The 27,483-nt window shown below is 44.1% G+C and overlaps 1 protein-coding gene across 3 annotated transcripts in view; it reads right to left on the minus strand.

The window, feature by feature from the left end:
- Positions 1–27,483, minus strand: part of LOC129859509 (neural cell adhesion molecule 2-like) — a 441,041-nt gene that overhangs the window by 42,104 nt on the left and 371,454 nt on the right. For all 3 annotated transcript variants that reach the window (XM_055929372.1, XM_055929373.1, XM_055929371.1), the window contains exon 14: positions 4,213–4,387. In XM_055929372.1, the coding sequence (XP_055785347.1) occupies positions 4,213–4,387 (175 nt within the window). The remainder of the gene's footprint in view (positions 1–4,212; positions 4,388–27,483) is intronic.

Consider the following 27,483-nt stretch of genomic DNA (forward strand, 5'->3'; position numbering starts at 1 on the left):
CCTCTGAAAAAAGAAACGGAATTCATGAGAGCTGCGGTTACATTAATGGGCATCATTATTATTTTGATAGCAACAGTAGTGTTGTACTACAATAGTTTAAGCATGCATATGTTGTATTCTTCCAAAATGAAGGGGAATATTTTAGAAGTTTACATTACCAGTGAAGAGTGGTTCAACTTACAACTTTAATGATCCTTTAAAGGTGTTATAAGGAGCACATAGTTTGCGGGCATTTCTGTTATGTTCTTTTCAATTTATTTAAACCAGCACCACTGGTGTGTGTTAGAAGTGAGTAGCATATGATATTGCACAGGAGAATGATTAACTCTATGGTAGCTTTAAACAGAGACAAACACTCGCCATATCATTCAACATACAAAATGTTCCGTTCTATTCACTTCCATCAGTCCATATGGTAAACACATAGGGGGCATAAAACCAAGATGGATGCCAAAAATCCTAGAAAGGAGATCATTCAAAAAGAAACAGCCGGGACGAGACAGGATTTAGGAGGGAAATCGGGAAGACTCTATAGTGATTCAGGAGGTCTAAAGTGAGTGGTGCTATGATTTAAGAAGGATAGAGGGAAAGAAACCAAGGGCAGAGTGGCAATCAATGACATTTTTCAAAGGGGAGTTCATGGATGGGGGAAAAAAGTAAGGGAGGGGAGGTGTAGTGGCAGTTCATTGCAAGACAATCTAGGAGAGAGAAAGAAAGGGAGTAGAGGTGGGAAAAAGAAAAGCAAGAATTTCAGACCCAGGGAACGCATAATGCATAAAGAGGGAGAATTGAATAGAGATTGTCTAGAAAAGAAACACAGAGGCATATTGTAGATCCTTGGAGGTTATACAGCATATCAGATACACTGCAGGTAGGCATTTAACGGTGTCACTACAATATCAAAAGTCAAACAATTTGGATGTGTTCAGTGAGGGGAACTATTCAGAAGTTTGCAGTAATACATATAATGAATAGAGCTGTCACAAATCCCTATTCAACAGAAAATCATATCTATTCTACATAATATGTTTATCTTATTTTTCTTTAACATTTCACCCTCCTAAATAGACCCCACGGGTGGCGATTAATGACGAATACTGACAGGGGACAGGACTCCATTGTCATTGGTCAATTTTGGCCACTCCTTTCCCTCTCATTGGACCCTTCAACAGGAAATAAACTGGGATAAAAGTAAATGTTTTTTTATTTATTTTTGCCCCGGTCTCTCTCTCCCTCTGTTCGCTAACGAGAGGGGACAGCCAATCGAAGTGACTCGGCTTAAACACTGTGTTCGCAGCCTTGTTTTCCATTTAAGGAGCAGAGCACACACACACAAACACAGACACACAAACTCACAGGCAGTTTAGCCACTCCAGTAATGAGAGAGGCAAACAGTCGCTCCTTCATGAGCAGCAGCAGAAACGACCTAAGCAACAAAAAGAGTAAACACTAAAGAAAACACGCTCCCCTTGTTTTTTGAATCAGGCTCCACAGGGGGGCATATATATGGAAGTGGTGACTCACTGTAAACTGTTCCCTTTGTGACGGTTTGTGTATGTGTGTGTGTGTGGTCTTACATAAAACTCTGGGGACTGTTTGATAATGATAAGCATCCTACAGGTCGGCCTCTTCTCTCCCAGGAACATTGAGAGGCCCAGACAGATACGCTTTTCAATCAGCATGGCCTAATCAAACCAACGCTCTCTGCGTTTGATCCTGCTCCCTTTACCCACACATAACCCCAATAGAAGGAGATTGGAGTGTGTGCTCATAACTCTACAGTGGGTTTAACTGGGTGAGTAGGTACAGTGCAGTGTGTGTATGTACAGTGCCTTCAGAAAGTATTCGGACCCCTTGACTTTTTGCACATTTTGTTACGTTATAGCCTTATCCTACAATTGATTCAATATCCCCCCCCCCCCCTCATCAATCTACACACAATACCCCATAATGACAAAGCAAAAACAGGTTTTTAGGATGTTTTGCTCATTTATAAAAAATGAACAACTGATATATCACATTTACATATGTATTCAGACCCTTTACTCAGTACTTTGTTGAAGCACCTTTGGCAGCGATTACAGCATTGAGTCTGTCAGGTTTGATGGGGAGTGTTGCTGCGCAGCTATTTTGCAGGTCTCTCCAGAGATGTTCGATCGAGTTTACATTTACATTTAAGTCATTTAGCAGACGCTCTTATCCAGAGCGACTTACAAATTGGAAAGTTCATACATATTCATCCTGGTCCCCCCGTGGGGAATGAACCCACAACCCTGGCGTTGCAAGCGCCATGCTCTACCAACTGAGCCACACGGGACCAAGTTCAAGTTCAAGTCCGGGATCTGGCTGGAGAGGACATTTAGACACCTTTCCTGAAACCACTCCTGCGTTGTCTTGGCTGTGTCCTTAGGGTCGTTGTCCTGTTGGAAGGTGAACCTTCGCCCCAGTCTGAGGTCCTGAGCGCCTGGAGCAGGTTTTCATCAAGGATCTCTCTGAACTTTGCTCTGTTCATATTTGCCTCGATCCTGACTAGTCTCAGAGTCCCTGCAGCTGAAAAACATCCCCACAGCAGGAAGCATTGGGCCGACCAACCAGTGCTCCCGCACATTGGCTAACCGGGCTATCTGCATTGTGTCCCGCCACCCACCAATCGCCAACCCCTCTTTTACACTACTGCTACTCTCTGTTCATCATATATGCATAGTTACTTTAACCATATCTACATGTACATACTACCTCAATCAGCCTGACTAACCGTTGTCTGTATGTAGCCTCGCTACTTTCATAGCCTCGATACTGTATATAGCCTGTCTTTTTACTGTTGTTTTATTTCTTTACTTACCTATTGTTCATCTAATACCTTTTTTGCACTATTGGTTAGAGCCTGTAAGTAAGCATTTGTTGTATTCGGCGCCAGAGAATCTTGTTTCTCATGGTCTGAGAGTCTTAGGTACAACGGCAAACTCCAAGCAGGCTGTCATGTGCCATTTACTGAGGAGTGGCTTCTGTCTGGCCACTCTACCATAAAAGCCTGATTGGTGGAGTGCTGCAGAGATGGTTGTGCTGCTAGAAGGTTCTCCCATCTCCACAGAGGAACTCTAGATCTCTGACAGAGTGACCACCAGGTTCTTGGTCACCTCCCTGACCAAGGCCTTTCTCCACCAATTGCTATGCACAGTGTGTGCAAATGTAGAAGAGTAGGGAGATAGGCAATAAATAGGCCATAGAGGTGAAATAGAGGCGATTGCTCAGTTTGGCTGGGCGGCCAGCATTAGGAAGGGTCTTGGTGGTTCCAAACATCTTCCAATTAAGAATGAACTGTGTTCTTGGGGATCTTCAATGCTGCAGAATTTTTTTGGTACCCTTGCCTTGATCTGTGCCTCGACACAATCCTGTCTTGGAGCTCTACGGACAATTCCTTCGACCTCATGGCTTGGTATTTGCTCTGACATGCAATGTCAACTGTGGGACCCTATATAGACAGGTGTGTACCTTTCCAAATCATGTTCAATCAATTGAATTTACCACAGGTGTACTCCAATCAACTTGTAGAAACATCTCAAGGATAGGATGATTAATGGAAACAGGATGCACCTTGGCTCAATTGCGGGTCTCATAGCAAAGGAGCTGAAAACTTATGTAAGTAAGGTATTTCTGTTTTTAATTTTTAATACATTTGCAAACATTTCTAAAAACCTGTTTTCGCTTTCTTATTATGGGGTATTGTGTGTAGTTTGCTGATAATAAAAAAAAATCAATTTTAGAATAAGGCTGTAACATAATTTTTTTGGAAAAAGTCAAGGGGTCTGAATACTTTCCGAAGGCACTGTATGTGTTTGCGCCCAGCAGTGTGTGTCACAGGAGGCTGGTAAGGGGAGGACGGCTCATAATAATGAATGCAATGGAGCAAATGGAATGGTATCAAACACATGGAAACCAGCTGTGTAATGTGTTTGAGACCATTCCATTAATTCCATTCCAAACATTACTATGAGCCTGCCCTCCCCATTTAAAGTGTCACCAGCCACCACTAGTATGTGTGTGTGCGTGCGGGCATCTGTGAGTGTCAGTGAATATAAACACAACTGTGTGTCTGTCTGTGTGCAGAACTGTCTTTGTGTGTGTGTTTGTCTAAGGATTTTTGTCAGTATGTGTGCACATGACGGTCTGTGTATGCATGCTTGAACATGCAGGTCCCACAACTGTGTGTACCTATGATGTCGGGTTTCTGGGGCATGAAGAACTGGTAGAAGGTGGGCTCCGAAAGGCCCTTGACGTTGCGAGCTGTGATCTCCACCTCGTAGCGCATGTTCCACTGCAGCGGCTGCAGCAGGGCAAAGTCATGCTGCCCCGACACCAGCTTCGTCATCCACTGCTCCTCCTTGTCCTATGGAGAGGGGGAGGAGGGTGGAGAGAGCAGAGGGAGAGAAGCAAAGAGAGAGAAAGGGGGAGGGGAATATGGGAAGGAGAGAGACAGAGGGTTAGATGGGGAACAGGGTATTGAGGGAGGGGGAAAGAAGAAAGGGTGAGAGAGAGAGAGGGGAAGAGAGAGGGAGAGAGAGTGTTAAAGACAGTATGAGAACAAGTATGCTCAGTAAGTTACAGCCTTTGTATACACTTCATCTTTATATGATCAAATTCAAATCAAATACAGATCAAAGTACACTACATGGCCAAAAGTAGGTGGACTCCTATTAAAATGTGTGGATTCAGCTATTTCAGCTACAACCGTTGCTGACAGGTGTTTTAAAATTGAGCACACAGCCATGCAATCTCCATAGACAAACACTGGCAGTAGAATGGCCTTACTGGAGAGCTCAGTGACTTTCAACGTGGCACCGTCATAGGAAGCCACCTTTCCAACAAGTCAGTTTGTCAACGTTCTGCCTTGCTAGAGCTGCCCTGGTCAACTGTAAGTGCTGTTATTGTGAAGTGGAAACATCTAGGAGCAACAACAGCTCACCCACGAAGTGGTAGGTCACACAAGCTCGTCACTACCAAGTTCCAAACCGCCTCTGGAAGCAACGTCAGCACAAGAACTGTTTGTCGGGTGCTTCATGAAATGAGTTTCCATGGCCGAGTAGCCATCGGCCGGAGTGGTGTAAAGCTTGTCGCCTTTGGACTCTGGAGCAGTGGAAACACGTTCTCTGGAGTGATGAATCACGCTTCACCATCTAGCAGTCCAACAGACACAACTGGGTTTTGCAGATGCCAAGAGATTGCTGTATAGCGCCAAATGTAAAGTTTGGTGGAAGGGGAATAATGGTCTGGGGCTGTTTTTCATGGTTCGGGCTAATCCCCTTAGTTCCAGTGAAGGGAAATCTTAACGCTACAGCATACAATTACATTCCAGATGATTCTGTGCTTACAACTTTATGGCAACAGTTAGGGGGAAGGCCCTTTCCTGTATCAGCATGACAATGCCCCAGTGAGGTCCATACAGAAATGGTTTGTTGAGATCAGTGTGGAAGAACTTGACTGACCTGCACAGAGCCCTGGACTGAACCCCATGAAACACCTTTTGGCTGAATTGGAACACCGACTGCGAGCCTCACTAATGCCCTTGTGGCTGAATGGAAGCAAGTCCCCGCAGCAATGTTCCAGTATCTAGTGGAAAGCCTTTCCAGAAGAGTGGAGGCTGGCAAAGGGCGGACCAACTCCATATTAATGCCCATGATTTTGGAATGAGATGTTCGACGAGCAGGTGTCCACATACGTTTGGCCATGTAATGTAATTACATTGCGAGTGTACCTAACCTTTATGTTTGTCTGAAAAATCGGAGAAAATATTATTTTGAGCTAGAGTCAAGAACATTGTTGTAATAGATCCAAATCAAATCCAAATCAAATCCGTTTATTTGTCACATGCAACAGGTTTAGACTAACAGTGTTATGCTTTGTTACTTACTTCCGAGCAAAGCAGAGAGACAAATAAAACAATTATAGAAAAATAACAACATAAGGAATAAATACACATTAAGTAACAATAACTATGCTATATACATGGGGTACCAGTGCCGAGTCAATGTGCAGGGGTACGAGCTAATTTAAGTAGATATGTAAATATAGGTAGGGGAAAAGTGACTAGGCAACAGGATAGACAAACAGTGGCAGGAGCATGTGTGATGAGTCAAAGAGTTAGTGCAAGAAGTGTCAATGCTAGTCCAGGTAGCGATTTGGTTAACTATTTAGTAGTCTTTTGGCTTGGGGGTAGAAGCTGTTCAGAGTCGTGTTGGTTCCAAACTTAGTGCATCCGTGCCGCTTCCTATGCGGTAGCACAGTCTATGACTTCGGTGGCTGGAGTCTTTGACAATTTTTAGGGCCTTCCTCTCACACCGCCTAGTATAGATGTCCTGGATGGCAGGAAGCTCTGCCCCAGTGATGTACTGGGCCGTAAGCACTAATGTCTGTCGCGCCTTGCAGTCGGATGCCAAGTAGTTGCCATACCAACTGGTGATGCAGCCAGTCAAAATGCTCTCATTGGTGCAGTTGTAGATCTGAGGGCCCATGACAAATCTTTTCAGCCTCCTGAGGGAGGAAGAGGATTTGTCGTGCCTTCTTCACAACTGTGTTGGTGTGTGTGGACCATGATAGATCCTTAGTGATGTGGACACCGAGGAACATGAAGCTCTCGATCTGCTCCAATACAGCCCCCTCGATTTGAATGGGGGTGTGCTCGTCCCTCCGTTTCCTGTAGTCCACAATCAGCTCCTTTGTCTTGCTGACGTTGGGGGAGAGCTTGTTGTCATGGCACCACAATGCCAGGTCTCTAACCTCCTCCCTATAGGCTGTCTTGTCTCATCGTCGTCGGTGATCAGGCCTACCACCGTCATGTTGTCTACTTAATGATGGTGTTGGAGTCGTGCGCAACCACGCAGTCGTGGATGAACAGGGAGTACAAGAGCGGGTAAATGGATACAAATAGTGGAATCATGCCATATTTGGACTAAATGCTCAACAAGGTTGGAAAGTTGTTATATCATTTCAACAAAAGACATTAATTTGTCAATTGGACAAAAAAAGTACAAATCTGTTAATCACACTGTGGATATATTAGACTTCAGAATTGCATTGGGGGCATACCTATATTTCACTGTACAGCCTTACCTATGGACAACCTTACCTATGGATCAATGAAATAGAGTATTAGTCTACTCAGCGACACCCACAGAACACAACTGTGAAGAGTGTACAGAAATATTAGCGTCACAGCTCTTATTGAGGGAATTTGACTACCCTATTTCATTGATCCACAATCCAAAGGTAAGGATGTACAATGCAATTTCGAATGTCCAACAGGATACACATAGTAGGTTGACTGACAAGCTTAATATGGCTCCTTTTACAGTGGTTTCAGAGTCCCGCAATATGAGGTACAACGCTAATATTTGTGTAAACTCTTCAACGTTGTGTTCTGTGGGTGTCACTGATTAGACTGCACATGAGCTTGGCAAAAGGGGGCATGATTTGTTTACATAATTGTGATCCAAACTCAACCTTATTTTACTCGTTGTGACGTACTGAGGTTCCAAACTTTGTTTTAGACGAGACTAACTTTATGTCCAAAATTATCTTATTTACATTTTGCAGTCAATTTTGACACTAGAATAAATGTTTCTGTTTTGAAAGGGATTAGTTGGCTTTTAGGGGCGGTTGCTCTTGAAAATACATATTTTTTTTTTACCTGTTTGGGCTGCAAGCCCGAGGTCGGTACACCTATGACAACATCCAGCTCAAAGTGCAGGGCGCGAAATTCAAATATATATATTTTTTTTATATTTAACTTTCACACATTAACAAGTCCAATACAGCATATGAAAGGTACACATCTTGTGAATCAAGCCAACATGTCCGATTTTTAAAATGTTTTACAGGGAAGACAAAATATGTAAATCTATTAGCTAACCACGTTAGCAAAAGACACAACTTTTCTAACTCCATCAGTTTCTTACTCCATCAGGTGCATTCACAAATTCGACCAAATAAAGATATAAATAGCCACTAACCAAGAAAAAACTTCATCAGATGCCAGTCTGATAACATATTTATTGTATAGCATAGGTTTTGTTAGAAAAATGTGCATATTTCAGGTATAAATCATAGTTTGCCATTGCAGCCACCATCACAAATCTCACCAAAGCGACTAGATTTACTATAGAGAGCAACGTGTACTACCAATTTACTCATCATAAAACATTTATTAAAAATACACAGCGCATAGCAATGGAAAGACACATATCTTGTGAATTCAGACAACATTTCAGATTTTCTAAGTGTTTTACAGCGAAAACACAATAAATCGTTATATTAGCATACCACATATGCAAACGTTACCCGAGCATTGATTCAAGCCAAAGAGAGCGATATCGTTATCATCGCCAAAATATATTAATTTTTTCACTAACCTTCTCAGAATTCTTCCGATGACACTCCTGTAACATCATATTACAACATACATATAGAGTTTGTTCGAAAATGTGCATATTTATCCAGAAAAATCGTGGTTATACAATGAGAATAGTAGCCAAACTGGTCTGAAAATGTCGTGCGCCATCTTTGAGAGTGATCTAGTCTAATCGATAACTAATCATAAACTTGACTAAAAAATACAGGGTTGACAGGAATCGAAAGACAAATTAGTTCTTAATGCAATCGCTGAATTACATTTCTAAAATTATCCTTACTGTGCAATTTAGGGTTCGCCAAGTGAAGCTACAACAAAAAAAATTGCGGAATATGTTTAACATTTTTCTACAGAACAACGATTTATCATCATAAATAGTTCTTACTATGAGCTGATCTTCCATCAGAATCTTGGGCAATGAATCCTTTCTCCGGTCTAATCATCTTTTGGTCGAAAGATGTCCTCTTGCCCTGTCGAAATGGCCACTAACGTTCGGCATGTACTGGAAACGTGCCCAGCCGTTCAAAGTGCATCAGAAAGAAATGCCTCGAAATCGCACTAAACGGATATAAATTGCTATAAAACGGTTTAAATTACCTACCTTATGATGTTTTTAACACCTATAACGAGTAAAAACATGACCGGAGAAATATTACTGGCTAAACAACAGCTTGGAAAGAGAGCCAGTCCGACGTCCATCGTGCGTCAGGCGCAGGAAGAAAAGAAAGCTACTTCCACCTTGTGCTCTTTCATACAGGCCCTGATTGCGCAATCGACTCCATTCAAAGCGTCACCACGTAATGACATCCAGAGGAAGACGTAGGCAGTGTTTGTATCCTCATAGCATTTACAGGGACCTTAAAACTGACCCCAGAACAGAGGCCAAGATTTCTGAAATCTCACTCCCTGTCAGGAAAAGTGCTGTAGAATGAGTTCTGTTTCACTCAGAGACATAATTCCAACGGCTATAGAAACTAGAGAGTGTTTTCTATCCAATAATAATAATAATATGCATATTGTACGAGCAAGAATTGAGTACGAGGCCGTTTGAAATGGGCACGATTTAACTGGCTACTCAATACGCCCCCTGCAGCCATAAGAAGTTAAAGAAGATATTTTCCTTTTTCAGCACAACATGAAGGAATGCACAGGAAATGGCTGAGTGATGCCCCACTAAGAATGCAGGTAAAAATAAATTTCCAGTTCTCAGTAACCTGAGGGCCCATGAAAAATATTTTCAGCCTCCTGAGGGGGGAAGAGCCATTGTCGTGCCTTCTTCAAGACTGATTTGGTGTTTGCGGACCATGTTAACTCCTTAGTGATGTGGACACCAAGGAACATGAAGCTCTCGACCCACTCCTCTACTGCCCTGTCAATGCGGATGGGGGCATGCTTGGCCCTCCATGTCTTGTAGTCCACGGTCAGCTCTTTCATCTTGCTGACATTGAGGGAGAGGTTGTTGTTCTGGAACCACACTGCCAGGTCACTGACCTCTTCCCTATAGGTCTCATCGTCATAAGTGATCAGGCCTATCCCCGTCATGTTGTCAGCAAACTTAATGATGGTTAGAGCGGTTTGTCTGCACGCTCTAACCACTAGGCTACATGTATTTTGTCAACTTCCTCTGCTTCCTTCTCCTGGTGCCATACAGGCAGACTTTGCAGTGCCTCCGTGTGCAACTACCTTAAAACCTCTTTAGGCTGGGGGGTGCTGTTGTCACTTTTTCTGGAAATCGTGTAATTTTTAAACGGCTTCCTACTCAATTCTTGCTCGTACAATATGCATATTATTATTATTATTGGATAGAAAACAGTCTCTAGTTTCTATAGCCGTTGGAATTTTGTCTCTGAGTGGAACAGAACTCATTCTACAGCAATTTCTCTGACATGGAGTCAGATTTCACACATCTTGGCCCCTGATCTGAAGACAGTTTAAAGGTCGCTGTGAATACTATGAGGATACTAACACTGCTTACGTCTTCCCCTGGATGTCTTTACGTGATGACGATTTGAATGGAGTCGATTGCGCAATCACAGCCTCTATAAATCAGATCAACGTGTAGGTAGTATCTCTTTTCCAGCTGCGCCGGACGCGCGGTGGACACCGACCTGCTCTTTTTCCAAGCATTAGTGTAGCCAGTAATATTTCTCCGGTCATGTTTTTACTTGTAATAGGTGTTAAAGACATCATAAGGTAGTTAATTTAAACCGTTTTATAGCAATTTATATCCGTTTAGTGCGATTTTGGGACATTTATTTCTGAGACACTTTGAATCTCTGGACACGTTTCCAGTTCATGCCGAACGCAGTGGGCATTTCCACATGGCAAGAGGACAGCTTTCGACCAAAAGACGATTAGACCCAAGAAAGGATTCTTTGCCCAAGATTCTGATGGAAGAACAGCTCAAAGTAAGAACAATTTTATTATGATAAATCGTGTTTCTGTCAAAAAATGTTAATCGCTTATGACGCCATTTTGTTAGACGTAGCTTCGCTTGGCGCAAACTGTATTGAAAAGTAAGGATAATTTAAAAAATGTAAATCAGCGATTGTATTAAGAATTAAATTGTCTATCAAACGCTGTCCACCCTATATTTTTTAGTCACGTTTATGAGTATTTATGTATACGACTAGATCACTGTCTAATATGGCGCACGACATTGTCTGACCAGCTGGGCAACTTTTGTCATTGTCTAACCATGATTTTGGTGGCTAAATATGCAAATTTTCGAACAAACTGTATATGTATGTTGTAATATGATGTTACAGGAATGTCATCTGAAGAATTCTGAGAAGGTTAGTGAAAAAATTTATATATTTTGGCGATGTTGACGTTATCGCTCTCTTTGGCTAGAATCAATGCTCTGGTAATGTTTGCACATGTGGTATGCTAATATAACGATTTATTGTGTTTTCGCTGTAAGACACTTAGAAAATCTGAAATATTGTCTGTATTCACAGGATCTGTGTCTTTCGATTAGTGTATGCTGTGTATTTTTACGAAATGTTTGATGATTAGTAATTAGGTAATACACGTTGCTCTATGTATTTATTCTAGTCTAGTTGTGACGGTGGGTGCAATTGTAAACTGTGATTTATACCTGAAATATGCACATTTTTCTAACAAAACCTATCCTATACCATAAATATGTTATCAGACTGTCATCTGATGAGGTTTTTTCTTGGTTAGTGGCTATCAATATCTTAGTTTAGCCGAATTGGTGATAGCTACTGGTGTTGGTGGACAAAGAAAAGATGGTGTCTTTTGCTAAGGTGTTTAGCTAATAGATTTACATATTGTGTCTTCCCTGTAAAACATTTTAAAAATCGGACATGTTGGCTGGATTCACACGATCTGTGTCTTTCATTAGCTGTATTGGACTTGTTAATGTGTGAAAGTTAAATATTAAAAAAAAATATTCTTTTTGAATTTCGCGCTCTGCCTTTTCAGTGGAATGTGGGAGGAGAGCCGCTAGCGGCACCCCGGGGCTAGACAGGTTAAGCAGCAGTTTGAGGGACTTTGCAGGGAAAATAAATCTCAGGTTTTCTCTGTACTTTTGGTAGGGAATTACTTTACCTATAAGGGAGTGGGAAGGATGATGGAAGAGAGAGAATGATGAGGCAGTGGGTAGGTGGGTGAGATATTGTCACTATAATTGCATAATGGAGCTGTATGTGATTTGTATGTGAACTGTACGTCCAATTACAAAAAATACCTTGTTCATGAATCATCTCACCTGTTAGTTGGCAGTGAACTATGTGGCCATTGAGGGCAGCAGTGTTGATCAGATAGAAAAATATCTTCTTATACCACTTGTTCGTTTTCCGAGTGCATTCCACAAAGCTGTTTATCCTGTTTGGGGTGCAAGCCCGACCTCGGACCAAAAATGACAACAGCTGCAGAGCGCGAAATTCAAAATCTATTTTTTAAAAATATTTAACTTTTACACATTAACAAGTCCAATACAGCATTTGAAAGATAAACATCTTGTCAATCCAGCCAACATGTCCGATTTTTTAAATGTTTTACAGAGAAAACACCACATATATTTATGTTAGCTCACCACCAAATACAAAAGTGGACAGACACGTATGAATTATGATTATGAAGTATGAATTATGATTGAAGTAGCATGCACAACCAACCGAAATAAACTAAAACCAACCTAAAGAGCCCAGAAAAAACGACCTCAGATGACAGTCATATAACATGTTACACAATAAATCTATGTTTTGTTCATAAAAAGTGCATATTTTAGCTATAAATCTGTTTTACATTGATGCTACCCAAAAATGCTAACACATAGCTAGAGTCTGAATCCAGCCGGGAGTAGCCAGAGAAAATACATACACCAACGTCGGCTACTAATTACACCTCATAAAACATTTCAGAAAAACATATGGTGGATAACTAATGAAAGACAGATATCTTGTGAATACAGACAACATTTCCGATTTTTGAAGTGTTTTACAGCGAAAACACAATATATCGTTATATTAGCTAACATCATAAGCTAGCATAAGGCAGCATTGATTCTAGTCAAGCGCTAGCCTAGCATAGTTAGCAGCGTTAGCATTCAACAGTTCGACATATATATGAAAAAGCATCCCAAATTGGGTCTTATCTTTCTTGGTACTCCATCAGAATGTTGTAACGGGGTCCAATGTCCAGTAGAGTCTTTAGTTGGGTTCCAGAACGAAGGATTCCCCTCTTTGGTTAGCTAGCACGGTAGCATTGCTGCGCCAGAAAGCGTTTCTTCAAAAAATTCTTCCGTCGTTTCACATCTAAAGTCCAGAATAAATTGCAATAATATAATTAAAGTATATTGAAAAAACAACCTTTAGGATGATTTTGTGACATGTAGCAAATAATATCGTAGTCAGGCATCATATTCAAAGTTACCTACCTTGTTCCAGAAGCCGAGATCAAATTATCCTTCGCGCCCGGATTTTTATTTTAACTGCGCATGTCTCACAAGAAGTTCTGTTATTCAGTCCAGGGACGAGATATTCGACCCCTTTCAATTCTCACTTCCGCATTACAGTCTAAGGTACGCCTCTGACGTGTCCCTATGGTCCTAAGTCAAATGGCCTTTTATAGAGAAGGTCTTAAAGAGACACATCGCATTTTGGGAAACTCAATTCGGCTGGGAAAATGGCTGTAAAAATATTTCTGTTCGACTTAGAGAAACAATTCAAACCTTTTTAGAAACTACAGACTGTTATCTATCCAACAGTAGTAAATATATGCATATTGGAAAATAAAAAGTTTCTTAGGAGGCCGTTTGAAAATGTGCACACATTTTCCAGTTTTTTCAATATTCAGCGTGCAGCCATAACAGGTTATCATGTCTGCCTTATCCACTGCCCCCATTTTGAGGTTATAGTCAAGCACACAGTATGGTTTGATGTTTCTCTCTCCCGTCAGGTGGTCCACCTTCCCTATGGCCGACATGGTTACTGTATGGACAGTGGAGAGGACATGGACGTCTCGTTTGTCATGCCAGTTTACTGCCATCTGTTGACCGTTCTCCTTGAACTCCACCTCCCCTCTCTGCATCTTCCTGCATCCGAATGCCGGCATCCCCTTCCTGGTCGACCTGACTGTGCCACAGGCCCCTGTGCTGTTGGAGAGCAGATACTGGAAGAGTGTGGGACTGCTGTACCAATTGTCCACTTACAAAGTGTGTCCCTTGCCAAGATGAGGAGCCAGAATGGTCCTCACCACGGACCTGGGCACCCCAAGCCCCTCATAATGTTGGATGTCAGTGGTGGACCCTGTGTAAATTATAATGTCTTAGACAAATCCTGTCTTCATGTCGCACATGACAAAGAACTTGACCCCAAACCTGTGCCTTTTGGAGGGAATATATTGACGTAACGCCAGCCTACCTTTCCATAACATCAGGGACTCATCAATGCATAGGTCCTTGTATGGCACAAAGACCCGACCAAATGCTGATGTCAGGCTGGTATGAACATTTCTTATTTTGTATAACGGGTTATTTAGGTTGGCAGTAGCATTGTTGACGAAATGTAGGCTTGCAGCAGAACTAGGAAACGGTCTTGGGAAAAAAAGGTGGCAAAGAAGGGAGTTGCAAACATAGGATCTGTGCTCCAGTATTCTCGTTGGTAGTTCTGCTTTACTATTCCCATGAGAAAGACTGTCACCAGGATGGTATACATTTCACTAATTATGGTTGTCACCCATTTAGTGAGTTTCCCCATCACTCCTGGCTCTCTCTCCTCCTGTAGCTCCAAGGCATAGCGATTGGTCTCTGCTATGTCTCCCACCAGCTCCTCTGTCAAAAACAACTTGAAGCAATCTGCCTCAGATGGAAATGCCAAGGGGCTTTGCACTTCAGACTGGGACTCAACAAAGACAAACAGCAGGGCCAGGAGGGGTGAAATGGCTGGCGGCCTTCCAGCTACCACAGAACTCCTGTGCTTCATCCACTGTCGGTCTGCCTGCAGCACCACCAGCATCTTCAAAGGGACCTGGGACTTCGTCAGTGGACAAGGAGTCCTCAGATTCAGGTTCTCAATGGTTACAAGGTTGGGGGCAGCTCCTCACTGTCAGAATCCGATTCCTGACTTCCAGACTCATTGTCAGAATTTTAAAAAATCTCCTGAATTTCCGCATTTGTGAGTTGCTCCTTTTGAAAGACATTGCTAATGCTACAGCTTATCTCACTAGCTACATACATAAACAACAACACTGAATGGCTCAAAGAGGGAGTGAGAGGTTACGTGATTGACTGCCGGCACATGCCATTTGTATCAATAAATCACTATCAGAAAATGTTTTGTTTGGTAATTATTTATGTATTTGCTGTTTTATTCACATGTTTTCAAGTACTGTGACAAAACATGCATTCCAATTCTTGCATAGATTGTAATGAACACATTATGTGTGTAAAATACTTTTCTGAAGTTTGTACTGATTATGATGAGCTAAGCTAATTCCAGCCTTGTGTGGACACATGTTTGTTGACATACAATGCATTTTGGGGTTCACATCGTCTGTCGTACCAAAGATATTATAACAAAACGAGATGAGTAAGGGTTCACTCATTTTCGAGAACTTCCGTAAGTGAATGGTGGGATGTGAACGATGGTAGACGACACACCCCCTTCAACATGCATACTATAAACAGACCAAACTCATCTTGTCTTCTCTTATTATCTTTGGTTTCTGTGAAAAACAAACAAAGCGATTTCTAGAAAGTGTTTAACTCAATTATTTCGATAAATGGTGAGCTCACCCATGATGTGATTAATTATAACTAGTAATTGCTATTAGCTAATTCATATTGGAGTTTCTGTCAGCCGAGAGTAATAAAAATATGACCGCTTGTGTTACGTTAATCTTTCCTCAGTTAGCGCTAGGACAAATGTGACCTACATTTTTCCGGTTTGGATGATTATGTTATGCTGTAGATACTTCTGTGAATGTCTACACATCGCATCCAAAAGTAAACTCTTCCGGCGCCGACCGAGATGGCCGCCTCGCTTCGCGTTCCTTGGAAAATATGCAGTATTTTGTTTTTTTATGTGTTATTTCTTACATTGGTACCCCAGGTGATCTTAGGTTTCATTACATACAGTCGGGAGGAACTGCTGAATATACGATTAACGTCAACTAACCATCGTTCCTACCAGGAATATGACTTTCCCGAAACGGATCCAGTGTTTTGCCTTCCACCCAATACAATGGATCTGATCCTAGCCGACGACCCTACGCGACACCGTAAAAGGGGCAAACGTAGCGGTCTCCTGGTCAGGCTTCGGAGACGGGCACATCGCGCTCCACTCCCTAGCATACTACTCGCCAATGTCCAGTCTCTTGACAATAAGGTTGATGAAATCCGAGCACGGGTAACATTCCAGAGAGACATCAGGGATTGCAACGTGCTCTGCTTCACGGAAACATGGCTAACTCAAGAGACGCTAACGGAGTCGGTGCAGCCAGCTGGTTTCTTCACGCATCGCGCCGACAGAAACAAACATCTTTCTGGTAAGAAGAGGGGCGGGGGGGTATGCCTCATGATTAACGAGACGTGGTGTGATCAACAACACACAGGAACTCAAGTCATTCTGTTCACCTGATCTAGAACTCCTCACAATCAAATGTCGACCGCATTATCTACCAAGGGAATTCTCTTCGATCATAATCACAGCCGTATATATTCCCCCCCAAGCAGACACATCGATGGCCCTGAACGAACTCTATCTGACTCTTTGTAAACTGGAAACCACACACCCTGAGGCTGCATTCATCGTAGCTGGGGATTTTAACAAGGCTAATCTAAAAACAAAACTCCCTAAATTCTATCAGCATATCGATTGTGCTACCAGGGCTGGTAAAACCCTGGATCATTGTTATACTAACTTCCGCGACGCATATAAGGCCCTCCCCCGCCCTCCTTTCGGAAAAGCTGACCACGACTCCATTTTGTTGATTCCAGCCTACAAACAGAAACTAAAACAACAAGCTCCCGCGCTCAGGTCTGTTCAACGCTGGTCCGACCAATCTGATTCCACGCTTCAAGACTGCTTCGATCACGCGGATTGGAATATGTTCCGCATTGCGTCCAACAACAACATTGAAGAATATGCTGATTCGGTGAGCGAGTTCATTAGGAAGTGCATTGACGATGTCGTACCCACAGCAACGATTAAAACATTCCCAAACCAGAAACCGTGGATTGACGGCTGAATTCGCGGGAAACTGAAAGCGCAAACCACTGCTTTTCACCAGGGCAAGGTGACCGGAAACATGACCGAATACACACAGTGTAGCTATTCTCTCCGCAAGGCTATCAAACAGGCTAAGTCCCAGTACAGAGACAAAATAGAATCGCAATTCAACAGCTCAACACAAGAGGTATGTGGCAGGGTCTACAGTCTATCACGGATTACAAAAAGAAAACCAGCCCCGTCGCAGACCAGGATGTCTTGCTCCCAGACAGGCTAAATAACTTTTTTGCCCGCTTTGAGGACAATACAGTGCCACTGACACGGCCCGCTACCAAAACCTGCGGGCTCTCCTTCACTGCAGCCGAGGTGAGTAAAACATTTAAACGTGTTAACCCTCGCAAGGCTGCAGGCCCAGACGGCATTCCCAGCCGCGTCCTCAGAGCATGCGCAGACCAGCTGGCTGGTGTGTTTACGGACATATTCAATCAATCCTTATCCCAGTCTGCTGTTCCCACATGCTTCAAGAGGGCCACCATTGTTCCTGTTCCCAAGAAAGCTAAGGTAACTGAGCTAAACGACTACCGCCCCGTAGCACTCACTTCCGTCATCATGAAGTGCTTTGAGAGACTAGTCAAGGACCATATCACCTCCACCCTACCGGACACCCTAGACCCACTCCAATTTGCTTACCGACCCAATAGGTCCACAGACGACGCAATCGCAACCACACTGCACACTGCCCTAACCCATCTGGACAAGAGGAATACCTATGTGAGAATGCTGTTCATCGACTACAGCTCAGCATTTAACACCATAGTACCCTCCAAACTCGTCATCAAGCTCGAGACCCTGGGTCTCGACCCCGCCCTGTGCAACTGGGTCCTGGACTTCCTGACGGGCCGCCCCCAGGTGGTGAGGGTAGGTAACAACATCTCCACCCCGCTGATCCTCAACACTGGGGCCCCACAAGGGTGCGTTCTGAGCCCTCTCCTGTACTCCCTGTTCACCCACGACTGCGTGGCCATGCACGCCTCCAACTCAATCATCAAGTTTGCGGACGACACTACAGTGGTAGGCTTGATTACCAACAACGACGAGACGGCCTACAGGGAGGAGGTGAGGGCCCTCGGAGTGTGGTGTCAGGAAAATAACCTCACACTCAACGTCAACAAAACAAAGGAGATGATTGTGGACTTCAGGAAACAGCAGAGGGAGCCCCCCCTATCCACATCGACGGGTCAGTAGTGGAGAAGGTGGAAAGTTTTAAGTTCCTCGGTGTACACATCACGGAAAAACTGAATTGGTCCACCCACACAGACAGCGTTGTGAAGAAGGCGCAGCAGCGCCTCTTCAACCTCAGGAGGCTGAAGAAATTCGGCTTGTCACCAAAAGCACTCACAAACTTCTACAGATGCACAATCGAGAGCATCCTGTCGGGCTGTATCACCGCCTGGTACGGCAACTGCTCCGCCCACAACCGTAAGGCTCTCCAGAGGGTAGTGAGGTCTGCAGAACGCATCACCGGGGGCAAACTACCTGCCCTCCAGGACACCTACACCACCCGATGTCACAGGAAGGCCATAAAGATCATCAAGGACAACAACCACCCAAGCCACTGTCTGTTCACCCCGCTATCATCCAGAAGGCGAGGTCAGTACAGGTGCATCAAAGCAGGGACCGAGAGACTGAAAAACAGCTTCTATCTCAAGGCCATCAGACTGTTAAACAGCCACCACTAACATTTAGCGGCCGCTGCCAACATACTGACTCAACTCCAGCCACTTTAAAAATCGGAATTGATGGAAATTATGTAAAAATGTACCACTAGCCACTTTAAACAATGCCACCTAATATAATGTTTACATACCCTACATTACCCATCTCATATGTATATGTATATACTGTACTCTATATCATCTACTGCATCTTGCCATCTTTATGTAATACATGTACCACTAGCCACTTTAAACTATGCCACTTTATGTTTACATACCCTACAGTACTCATCTCATATGTATATACCGTACTCTATACCATCTACTGCATCTTGCCTATGCCGTTCTGTACCATCACTCATTCATATATCTTTATGTACATATTCTTTATCCCTTTACACTTGCGTGTATAAGGTAGTAGTTGTGGAATTGTTAGGTTCGATTACTTGTTGTTATTACTGCATTGTCGGAACTAGAAGCACAAGCATTTCGCTACACTCGCATTAACATCTGCTAACCATGTGTATGTGACTAATAAAATTTGATTTGATTTGATTTAAACTGCTCATATTCTGGACATCATTTTGTAAGGACTGTGTTTGTGCAAAATGTTTCTGAAAGAACAGTGTGGCCAGCTCAAATGCTGATTGTTGTGTCATTCGAAACTGGACCTTCTAAATAAGCATTCTAATCAAGTGTTGTAATCACACCGGTTTGATCATATGCTACAGGGACCACTGTAGAACGATCACACAAATGTGTTGGTATGTGTGAAAAAGTTAAATAGGCTACACACCTACGGTTCTGTATTTATTTTCTTAGTCAACCTTGTGTTCTGTTTCGTTGTGTTCTTTAAACGTAGCCCTGTTTCTTTGTGTTCTTGAACATAGCCCTGTCTTTCATTTTTGTTTATTGTTTTCACCTGTGTTAGTTACTCACCTGGTCTCATCAGCTCCTTATTTAGTTCAGTTCATTCTGTTTGTGACTTTGTGAAGTATTGCTCGTTTTGACTCTACAAAGCCTTTTCCTAGCTCGTTTGTGAGAACAATTTATAGCCTTCAGTCCTAGTTCTGATTCACCTGCCTGTTTGCCTTCCTGTGTATGACCATTGCCTGCCTGCACCCACGATTCCTGCCTTCTGCAAAGGCGAAATAAACACCTGTCGTGCTCTGCGCATGAATCTAAACCTTTTTCTCCCTGAGTATTCATTACACGCACATGTCCACAATGACAGAGAAGGAGAAATTCACTTTTTGTGTGTTAAAAACAACTGTTCAGATCACCACTGCCACATAGCTTATTTCTTATCCTATTATTTCCTTTCCCTTCCCTCTCCTTTTCTTTACTCTCCATACCCCTCCCAGTTATTTATTGTTTTCCTTTTCCACTCCTTTACTTTCTTTTCCTTTCTGAAATAAACTTTTTTATCTCATCATAGGGAAACAGAGTGAAGTGTCACAGTGTGAGGCCTTTGCTTTGACAGCATGCCAAATGCATATTCAACCATTTAGCGTCCTTGGATTCTTCCACAAAATGTCAAAATAGAAAAGAGAGATAATAGTGTGGAATGGGCTTTAGGAAATGGGCCATGGTTTTATTTTTCAGAGTCATGGAAGGTGGAATAAAGCTAAGGCCATTCAAGCATTGGAAAGCAGTTAGATACGGGTGACTGTGTGTGTTAATACAAATATGTGTGTGTGCATACTGTATATGTGTTTGTGTAAGAGAGTGCATATACACTACCGTTAAAAAGTTTGCGGTCACTTACAAATGTCCTTGTTTTTGAAAGAAAAGCACATTCTGTCCATTAAAATAACATCAAATTGATCAGAAATACAGTGTAGACATTGTTAATGTTGTAAATCACTACTGTAGCTGAAAACGGCAGATTTTTTATGGAATATGTACATTTATCAGCAACCATCACTCCTGTTACAATGGTACATTGTGTTGGCTAATTCAAATGTATCATTTAAAAGGCTAATTGATCATTAGAAAACACTTTTGAAATTATGTTAGCACAGCTGAAACCTGTTGTTCTGATTAAAGAAGCAATAAAACTGGCCTTTAGACTAGTTGAGTATCTGGAGCATCAGCATTTGTGGGTTTGATTATAGGCTCAAAATGGCCAGAAATAAAGCACTTTCTTCTGAAACTTATCAGTCTATTCTTGTTCTGAGAAATGAAGGCTATTCCATGTGAGAAATTGCCAAGAAACGGAATATCTCGTACACTGCTGTGTACTACTCCCTTCACAGAACAGCGCAAACTGTCTCTAACCAGAATAGAAAGAGGAGTGGGAGGCCCCGGTGCACAACTGAGCAACTGAGTTCTTTGTTTCTGGCCATTTTGAGCCTGTAATCGAACCCACAAATGCTGATGGTAAAGATACTCAACTAGTCTAAAGAAGGCCAGTTTTATAGCTTCATTAATTACATTTTTTTTTTTTAGATGTTCTAACATAATTGCAAAAGGGTTTTCTAATGATCAATTAGCCTTTTAAATTGATAAACTTGGATTAGCTAACACAACATGCCTTTGGAATACAGGAGTGATGGTTGCTGATAATGGGGCTCTGTACGCCTATGTAGATATTCCATAAAAACTCTGCCGTTTCCAGCTACAATAGTGATTTACAACATGAACATCTACACTGTATTTCTGATCAATTTGATGTTATTTTAATTGACATGTCACGCCCTGGCCTTAGTATTCTTTGTTTTCTTTATTATTTTAGTTAGGTCAGGGTGTGACATGGGGAATGTTTATGTTTGGTTGGTTTTGGGTGTTTCTTTGGTAAAGGGGTTATGGGGTGTAGTATATGGGTTTGTGTTGAGTTCAGATGTCTAGCGTTGTCTATGTATGTTTAGTTATCTAGGAGAGTCTATGGTTACCTGAATGAGTTCCCAATTAGAGACAGCTGATTTCGGTTGTCTCTGATTGGGAGCCTTATTTAGGGTAGCCATAGGCTCTCATTGGTTGTGAGTAATTGTCTATGTAAGAACGTTAGTAGCCTGTAAGTTTGTGCACAACGTTTGTAGCTTCACGGTCGTTTTGTTATTTTGTTAGTTTGTAAAGTGTTTTTGTGTCGTGTTCATCTTCGTTCGTGTTAAAATAAAAGAAGATGGCATATTTTCCAACTGCTGCATTTTGGTCCGTTAATCCGCCACACGATCGTGACAGAATTACCCACCATAGGACCAAGCGGCATGGAAGGCGGCAACAGGACCTACCCATAAAGGATTTCTGGACATGGGAGGAGATACTGGATGGTAAGGGGCCGTGGGATCAACCTGGAGAATATCGCCTCCCTCGTGAAGAGCTGGAGGCAGCGAAAGCCGAGAGGAGGCGATATGAGGAGGCAGCACGGAGACAAGGCTGGAAGCCCGTGAGTACAACCCAAAAATTTCTTGGGGGGGGCCTTAAAGGGAGTGTGGCGAAGTCAGGTAGGAAACCTGCGCCTACTCCCTGTACTTACCGTGGAGAGCGAGAGTACGGGCAGACACCGTGTTACGCAGTAGAGCGCACGGTGTCTCCTGTACGCGTGCATAGCCCGGTTCGGTACATTTCAGCTCCACGTATCGGCCGGGCTAGACTGAGCGTTGAGCCGTATGTCATGAAGCCGGCCCAACGCATCTGGTCTCCAGTGCGTCTCCTCGGGCCGGCGTACATGGCACCAGCCTTACGCATGGTGTCCCCAGTTCGCCTACATAGGCCGGTGCGGGTTATTCCACCTCCCCGCACTGGTCAGGCGACGGGGAGCATAGAACCAGGTAAGGTTGGGCAGGCTCGGCGTTCAAGGGAGCCAGTACGCCTGCACGGTCCGGTATTTCCGGCGCCACCTCCCCGCCCCAACCCAGTACCACCAGTGCCTCCTCCACGCACTAGCTATATGGTGCGTGTCTCCAGCCCTTTACCACCAGTGTCTAAACCACGCACCAAGCCTCCTGTGTGTCCCCAGAGTCCTGTGCGTCCTGTTGCTGCTCCCCGCACTAGCCCTGAGATGCGTGTCCCCAGCCCGGTGCCACCAGTCCCGGCACCACGCACCAGGCCTACAGTGTGCCTCAGCCGGCAGGAGTCTGCCGTCTGCACAGCAATGACTGAACTGCCCGTCTCCCCAGCGCCATCTGAGCCATCCGTCTCCCCAGCGCCATCTGAGCCATCCGTCTCCCCAGCGCCATCTGAGCCATCCGTCTGCAATGAGCCTGCAAAGCCGCCCGTCTGCCATGAGCCTGCAAAGCCGCCCGTCTGCCATGAGCCCACTGAGCCGTCCGCCAGACAGGAGCCGCTAGAGCCGCCAGCCAGACAGGAGCCGCTAGAGCCGTCCGTCAGACAGGATCTGCCAGAGCCGCCAACCAGACAGGATCTGCCAGAGCCGCCAACCAGACAGGATCTGCCAGAGCCGCCAACCAGACAGGAGCAGCCAGATCAGTCAGCCAGCCATGAGCAGCCAGATCAGTCAGCCAGCCATGAGCAGCCAGATCCGTCAGCCAGCCATGAGCAGCCAGATCCGTCAGCCAGCCATGAGCAGCCAGATCCGTCAGCTAGCCATGAGCAGCCAGATCCGTCAGCTAGCCATGAGCAGCCAGATCCGTCAGCTAGCCATGAGCAGCCAGATCCGTCAGCTAGCCATGAGCAGCCAGATCCGTCAGCTAGCCATGAGCAGCCAGATCCGTCAGCTAGCCATGAGCAGCCAGATCCGTCAGCTAGCCATGAGCAGCCAGATCCGTCAGCTAGCCATGAGCAGCCAGATCAGTCAGCCAGCCATGAGCAGCCAGATCCGTTAGCCAGCCATGAGCAGCCAGATCCGTTAGCCAGCCATGAGCAGCCAGATCTGTCAGCCAGCCATGGGCCGTTCCTCAGTCCGGAGCTGCCATTCCTCAGTCCGGAGCTGCCCCTTACCCTGGTGCTGCCCCTTACCCTGGTGCTGGCCCTTACCCTGGTGCTGCCCCTTACCCTGGTACTGCCCCTGACCCTGGTACTGCCCCTTACCCTGGTACTGGCCCTTAGTCCGGAGCTGCCCCTTAGTCCGGAACTGCCCATTAATGCAATGGGGTTAATGTGGAGGGGGGTCATTTGGAGGAAGCCTAGGAGGTGGTTAGGGACTGTGGTGACGTGGGGACCACAACCTGAGCCGGAGCCGCCACCGTGGATGGAAGCCCACCCAGACCCTCCCCTAGACTGTGTAATGGTGCGCCCGGAGTTCGCACCTTAAGGGGGGGGTTATGTCACGCCCTGGCCTTAGTATTCTTTGTTTTCTTTATTATTTTAGTTAGGTCAGGGTGTGACATGGGGAATGTTTATGTTTGGTTGGTTTTGGGTGTTTCTTTGGTAAAGGGGTTATGGGGTGTAGTATATGGGTTTGTGTTGAGTTCAGATGTCTAGCGTTGTCTATGTATGTTTAGTTATCTAGGAGAGTCTATGGTTACCTGAATGAGTTCCCAATTAGAGACAGCTGATTTCGGTTGTCTCTGATTGGGAGCCTTATTTAGGGTAGCCATAGGCTCTCATTGGTTGTGAGTAATTGTCTATGTAAGAACGTTAGTAGCCTGTATGTTTGTGCACAACGTTTGTAGCTTCACGGTCGTTTTGTTATTTTGTTAGTTTGTAAAGTGTTTTTGTGTCGTGTTCATCTTCGTTCGTGTTAAAATAAAAGAAGATGGCATATTTTCCAACTGCTGCATTTTGGTCCGTTAATCCGCCACACGATCGTGACATGACATTTTTTTTTGCTTTTCTTTCAAAAACAAGGACATTTCTAAGTGACCCCAAACTTTTGAACGGTAGTGTATGTGCACACATGCATCTGTGTATGCACTCCAGCCTGTGCGTGCTTGCCTGAGTCAGGGTCACAGTGTGAGACAGAGGAGGATGGATGGTGTGATTACTGGGGTGTGGAGGATTGTCCTATTCTTCCCCTCGTTCCCATGCCTTTGGCCTTCAAAGGGCCTGCTGGAGAGTCCCTGACCTTCTCTCCACACACACACTTTCATCTGCTATAGTATAACTACACATCGCTGTCAGCCTCCCAATGAGACAGAGACACACCTGTATGGACATATTAACATTGGTTACATCAAATCCCACAGATCAATGTGTGTATGGTTGGATTGTGTGTATGTACATTTCGGTGTTCCTCAAGGTTCCGTTTTAGGACCACTACTGTTTTCACTATATATTTTACCTCTTGGGGATGTCATTCGAAAACATAATGTTAACTTTCACTGCTATGCGGATGACACACTTCAATGAAACATGGTGAAGCCTCAAAATTGCCCTCGCTAGAAGCCTGTGTTTCAGACATAAGGAATTGGATGGCTGAAAACTTTCTACTTTTAAACTTGTACAAAACAGAGATGCTTGTTCTAGGTCCCAAGAAACAAAGAGATATTCTGTTAAGTCTGACAATTAATCTTGATGGTTGTAAAGTCGTCTCAAATAAAACTGTGAAGGACCTCGGCGTTACTCTGGACCCTGATCTCTCTTTTGACGAACATATCAAGACTGTTTCAAGGACAGCTTTTTCCATCTACGTAACATTGCAAAAATCAGAAATTTTCTGTCTAAAAATGATGCAGAAAAATGTATCCATGCCTTTGTTACTGCTAGGTTAAACTACTGCAATGCTCTACTTTCCGGCTAAAGCACTAAATAAACTTCAGTTAGTGCTAAATACGGCTGCTAGAATCCTGACTAGAACCAAGAAATTTGATCAAATTACTCCAGTGCTAGCTTCCCTACACTGGCTTCCTGTTAAGGCAAGGGCTGATTTCAAAGTTTTACTGTTAACCTATAAAGCGTTACATGGGCTTGCTCCTCCCTATCTTTCCGAGTTGGTCCTGCCGTACATACCTACACGTACGCTACGGTCACAAGACGCAGGCCTCCTAATTGTCCCTAGAATTTCTAAGCAAACAGCTGGAGGCAGGGCTTTCTCCTATAGAGCTCCATTTTTATGGAATGGTCTGCCTACCCATGTGAGAGACGCAGACTCGGTCTCAACCTTTAAGTCTTTACTGAAGACTTATCTCTTCAGTAGGTCATATGATTGAGTGTAGTCTGGCCCAGGAGTGTGAAGGTGAACGGAAAGGCTCTGGAGCAACGAACCGCCCTTGCTGTCTCTGCCTGGCCGGTTCCCCTCTCTCCACTCGGATTCTCTGCCTCTAACCCTATTACAGGGGCTGAGTCACTGGCTTACTGGTGCTCTTTCATGCCGTCCCTAGGAGGGTGCGTCACTTGAGTGGGTTGAGTTACTGACGTGATCTTCCTGTCTGGGTTGGCGCCCCCCCTTGGTTTGTGCTGTGGTGGAGATCTTTGTGGGCTATACTCGGCCTTGTCTCAGGACGGTAAGTTGGTGGTTGAAGATATCCCTCTAGTGGTGTGGGGGCTGTGCTTTGTCAAAGTGGGTGGGGTTATATCCTTCCTGTTTGGCCCTGTCCGGGGGTATCATCGGATGGGGCCACAGTGTCTCCTGACCCCTCCTGTCTCAGCCTCCAGTATTTATGCTGCAGTAGTTTATGTGTCGGGGGTTAGGGTCAGTTCGTTATATCTGGAGTACTTCTCCTGTCTTATCCGGTGTCCTGTGTGAATTTAAGTATGCTCTCTCTAATTCTCTCCTTCTCTCTTTCTTTCTCTCTCTCGGAGGACCTGAGCCCTAGGACCATGCGTCAGGACTACCGGGCATGATGACTCCTTGCTGTCCCCAGTCCACCTGGCCTTGCTGCTGTTCCAGTTTCAACTGTTCTGCCTGCAGCTATGGAACCCTGACCTGTCCACCGGACATGCTACCTGTCCCAGACCTGCTGTTTTCAACTCTCTAGAGACCGCAGGAGCGGTAGAGATACTCTTAATGATCGGCTATGAAAAGCCAACTGACATTTACTCCTGATTATTATTTGTGAACATTTATAAACATTTGAACATCTTGTCCATGTTCTGTTATAATCTCCACCCGGCACAGTCAGAAGAGGACTGGCCACCCCTCATAGCCTGGTTCCTCTCTAGGTTTCTTCCTAGGTTTTGGCCTTTCTAGGGAGTTTTTCCTAGCCGCCGTGCTTCTACACCTGCATTGCTTGCTGTTTGGGGTTTTAAGCTGGGTTTCTGTACAGCACTTCGAGATATTAGCTGATGTACGAAGGGCTATATAAAATAAACTTGATTTGATGTGAGAGAGAGAAAGAGAGAGAGAGAGAGATTGTGTGTATGTGTGTGTGTGTGAGAGAGAGAGAGAGAGAGGAGAGAGATTGTGTGTGTGTGAGAGAGAGAGAGAGAGGGGGAAGAGAGATTGTGTGTGTGAGAAAGAGAGAGATTAGTTAGTTCACAGTGTGTAGTTTAAGTAAGTAATAGGCAAGCCAGATTTCGGACACCGGCCATAGTACATACTAGTCTCTCCACAGAATAATATACAGTATTTACCTCCATAGTTTCACTGCCAAAAACACTTCAAAGCAGACATAAATAAAGGTTGGTGTACTTATTATTTTTAGGCATTGAGCGTGTGTGTGTGCATGTCAGCATGAGGACAAAAAAATAGAGCATAAGCCTTGTGCGCACACAGTCAAAGTAATGCGATTGACACTGCTATTTGCTATTACCTTAAGTGTAGGTATGCAACATTATCTACTACCATTAAACTAGAACAAAAACTACTTGTGGTCCCGTGATT

This window comes from Salvelinus fontinalis, chromosome 7, assembly GCF_029448725.1.
Source record: "Salvelinus fontinalis isolate EN_2023a chromosome 7, ASM2944872v1, whole genome shotgun sequence".
Taxonomy (NCBI): domain Eukaryota; kingdom Metazoa; phylum Chordata; class Actinopteri; order Salmoniformes; family Salmonidae; genus Salvelinus; species Salvelinus fontinalis.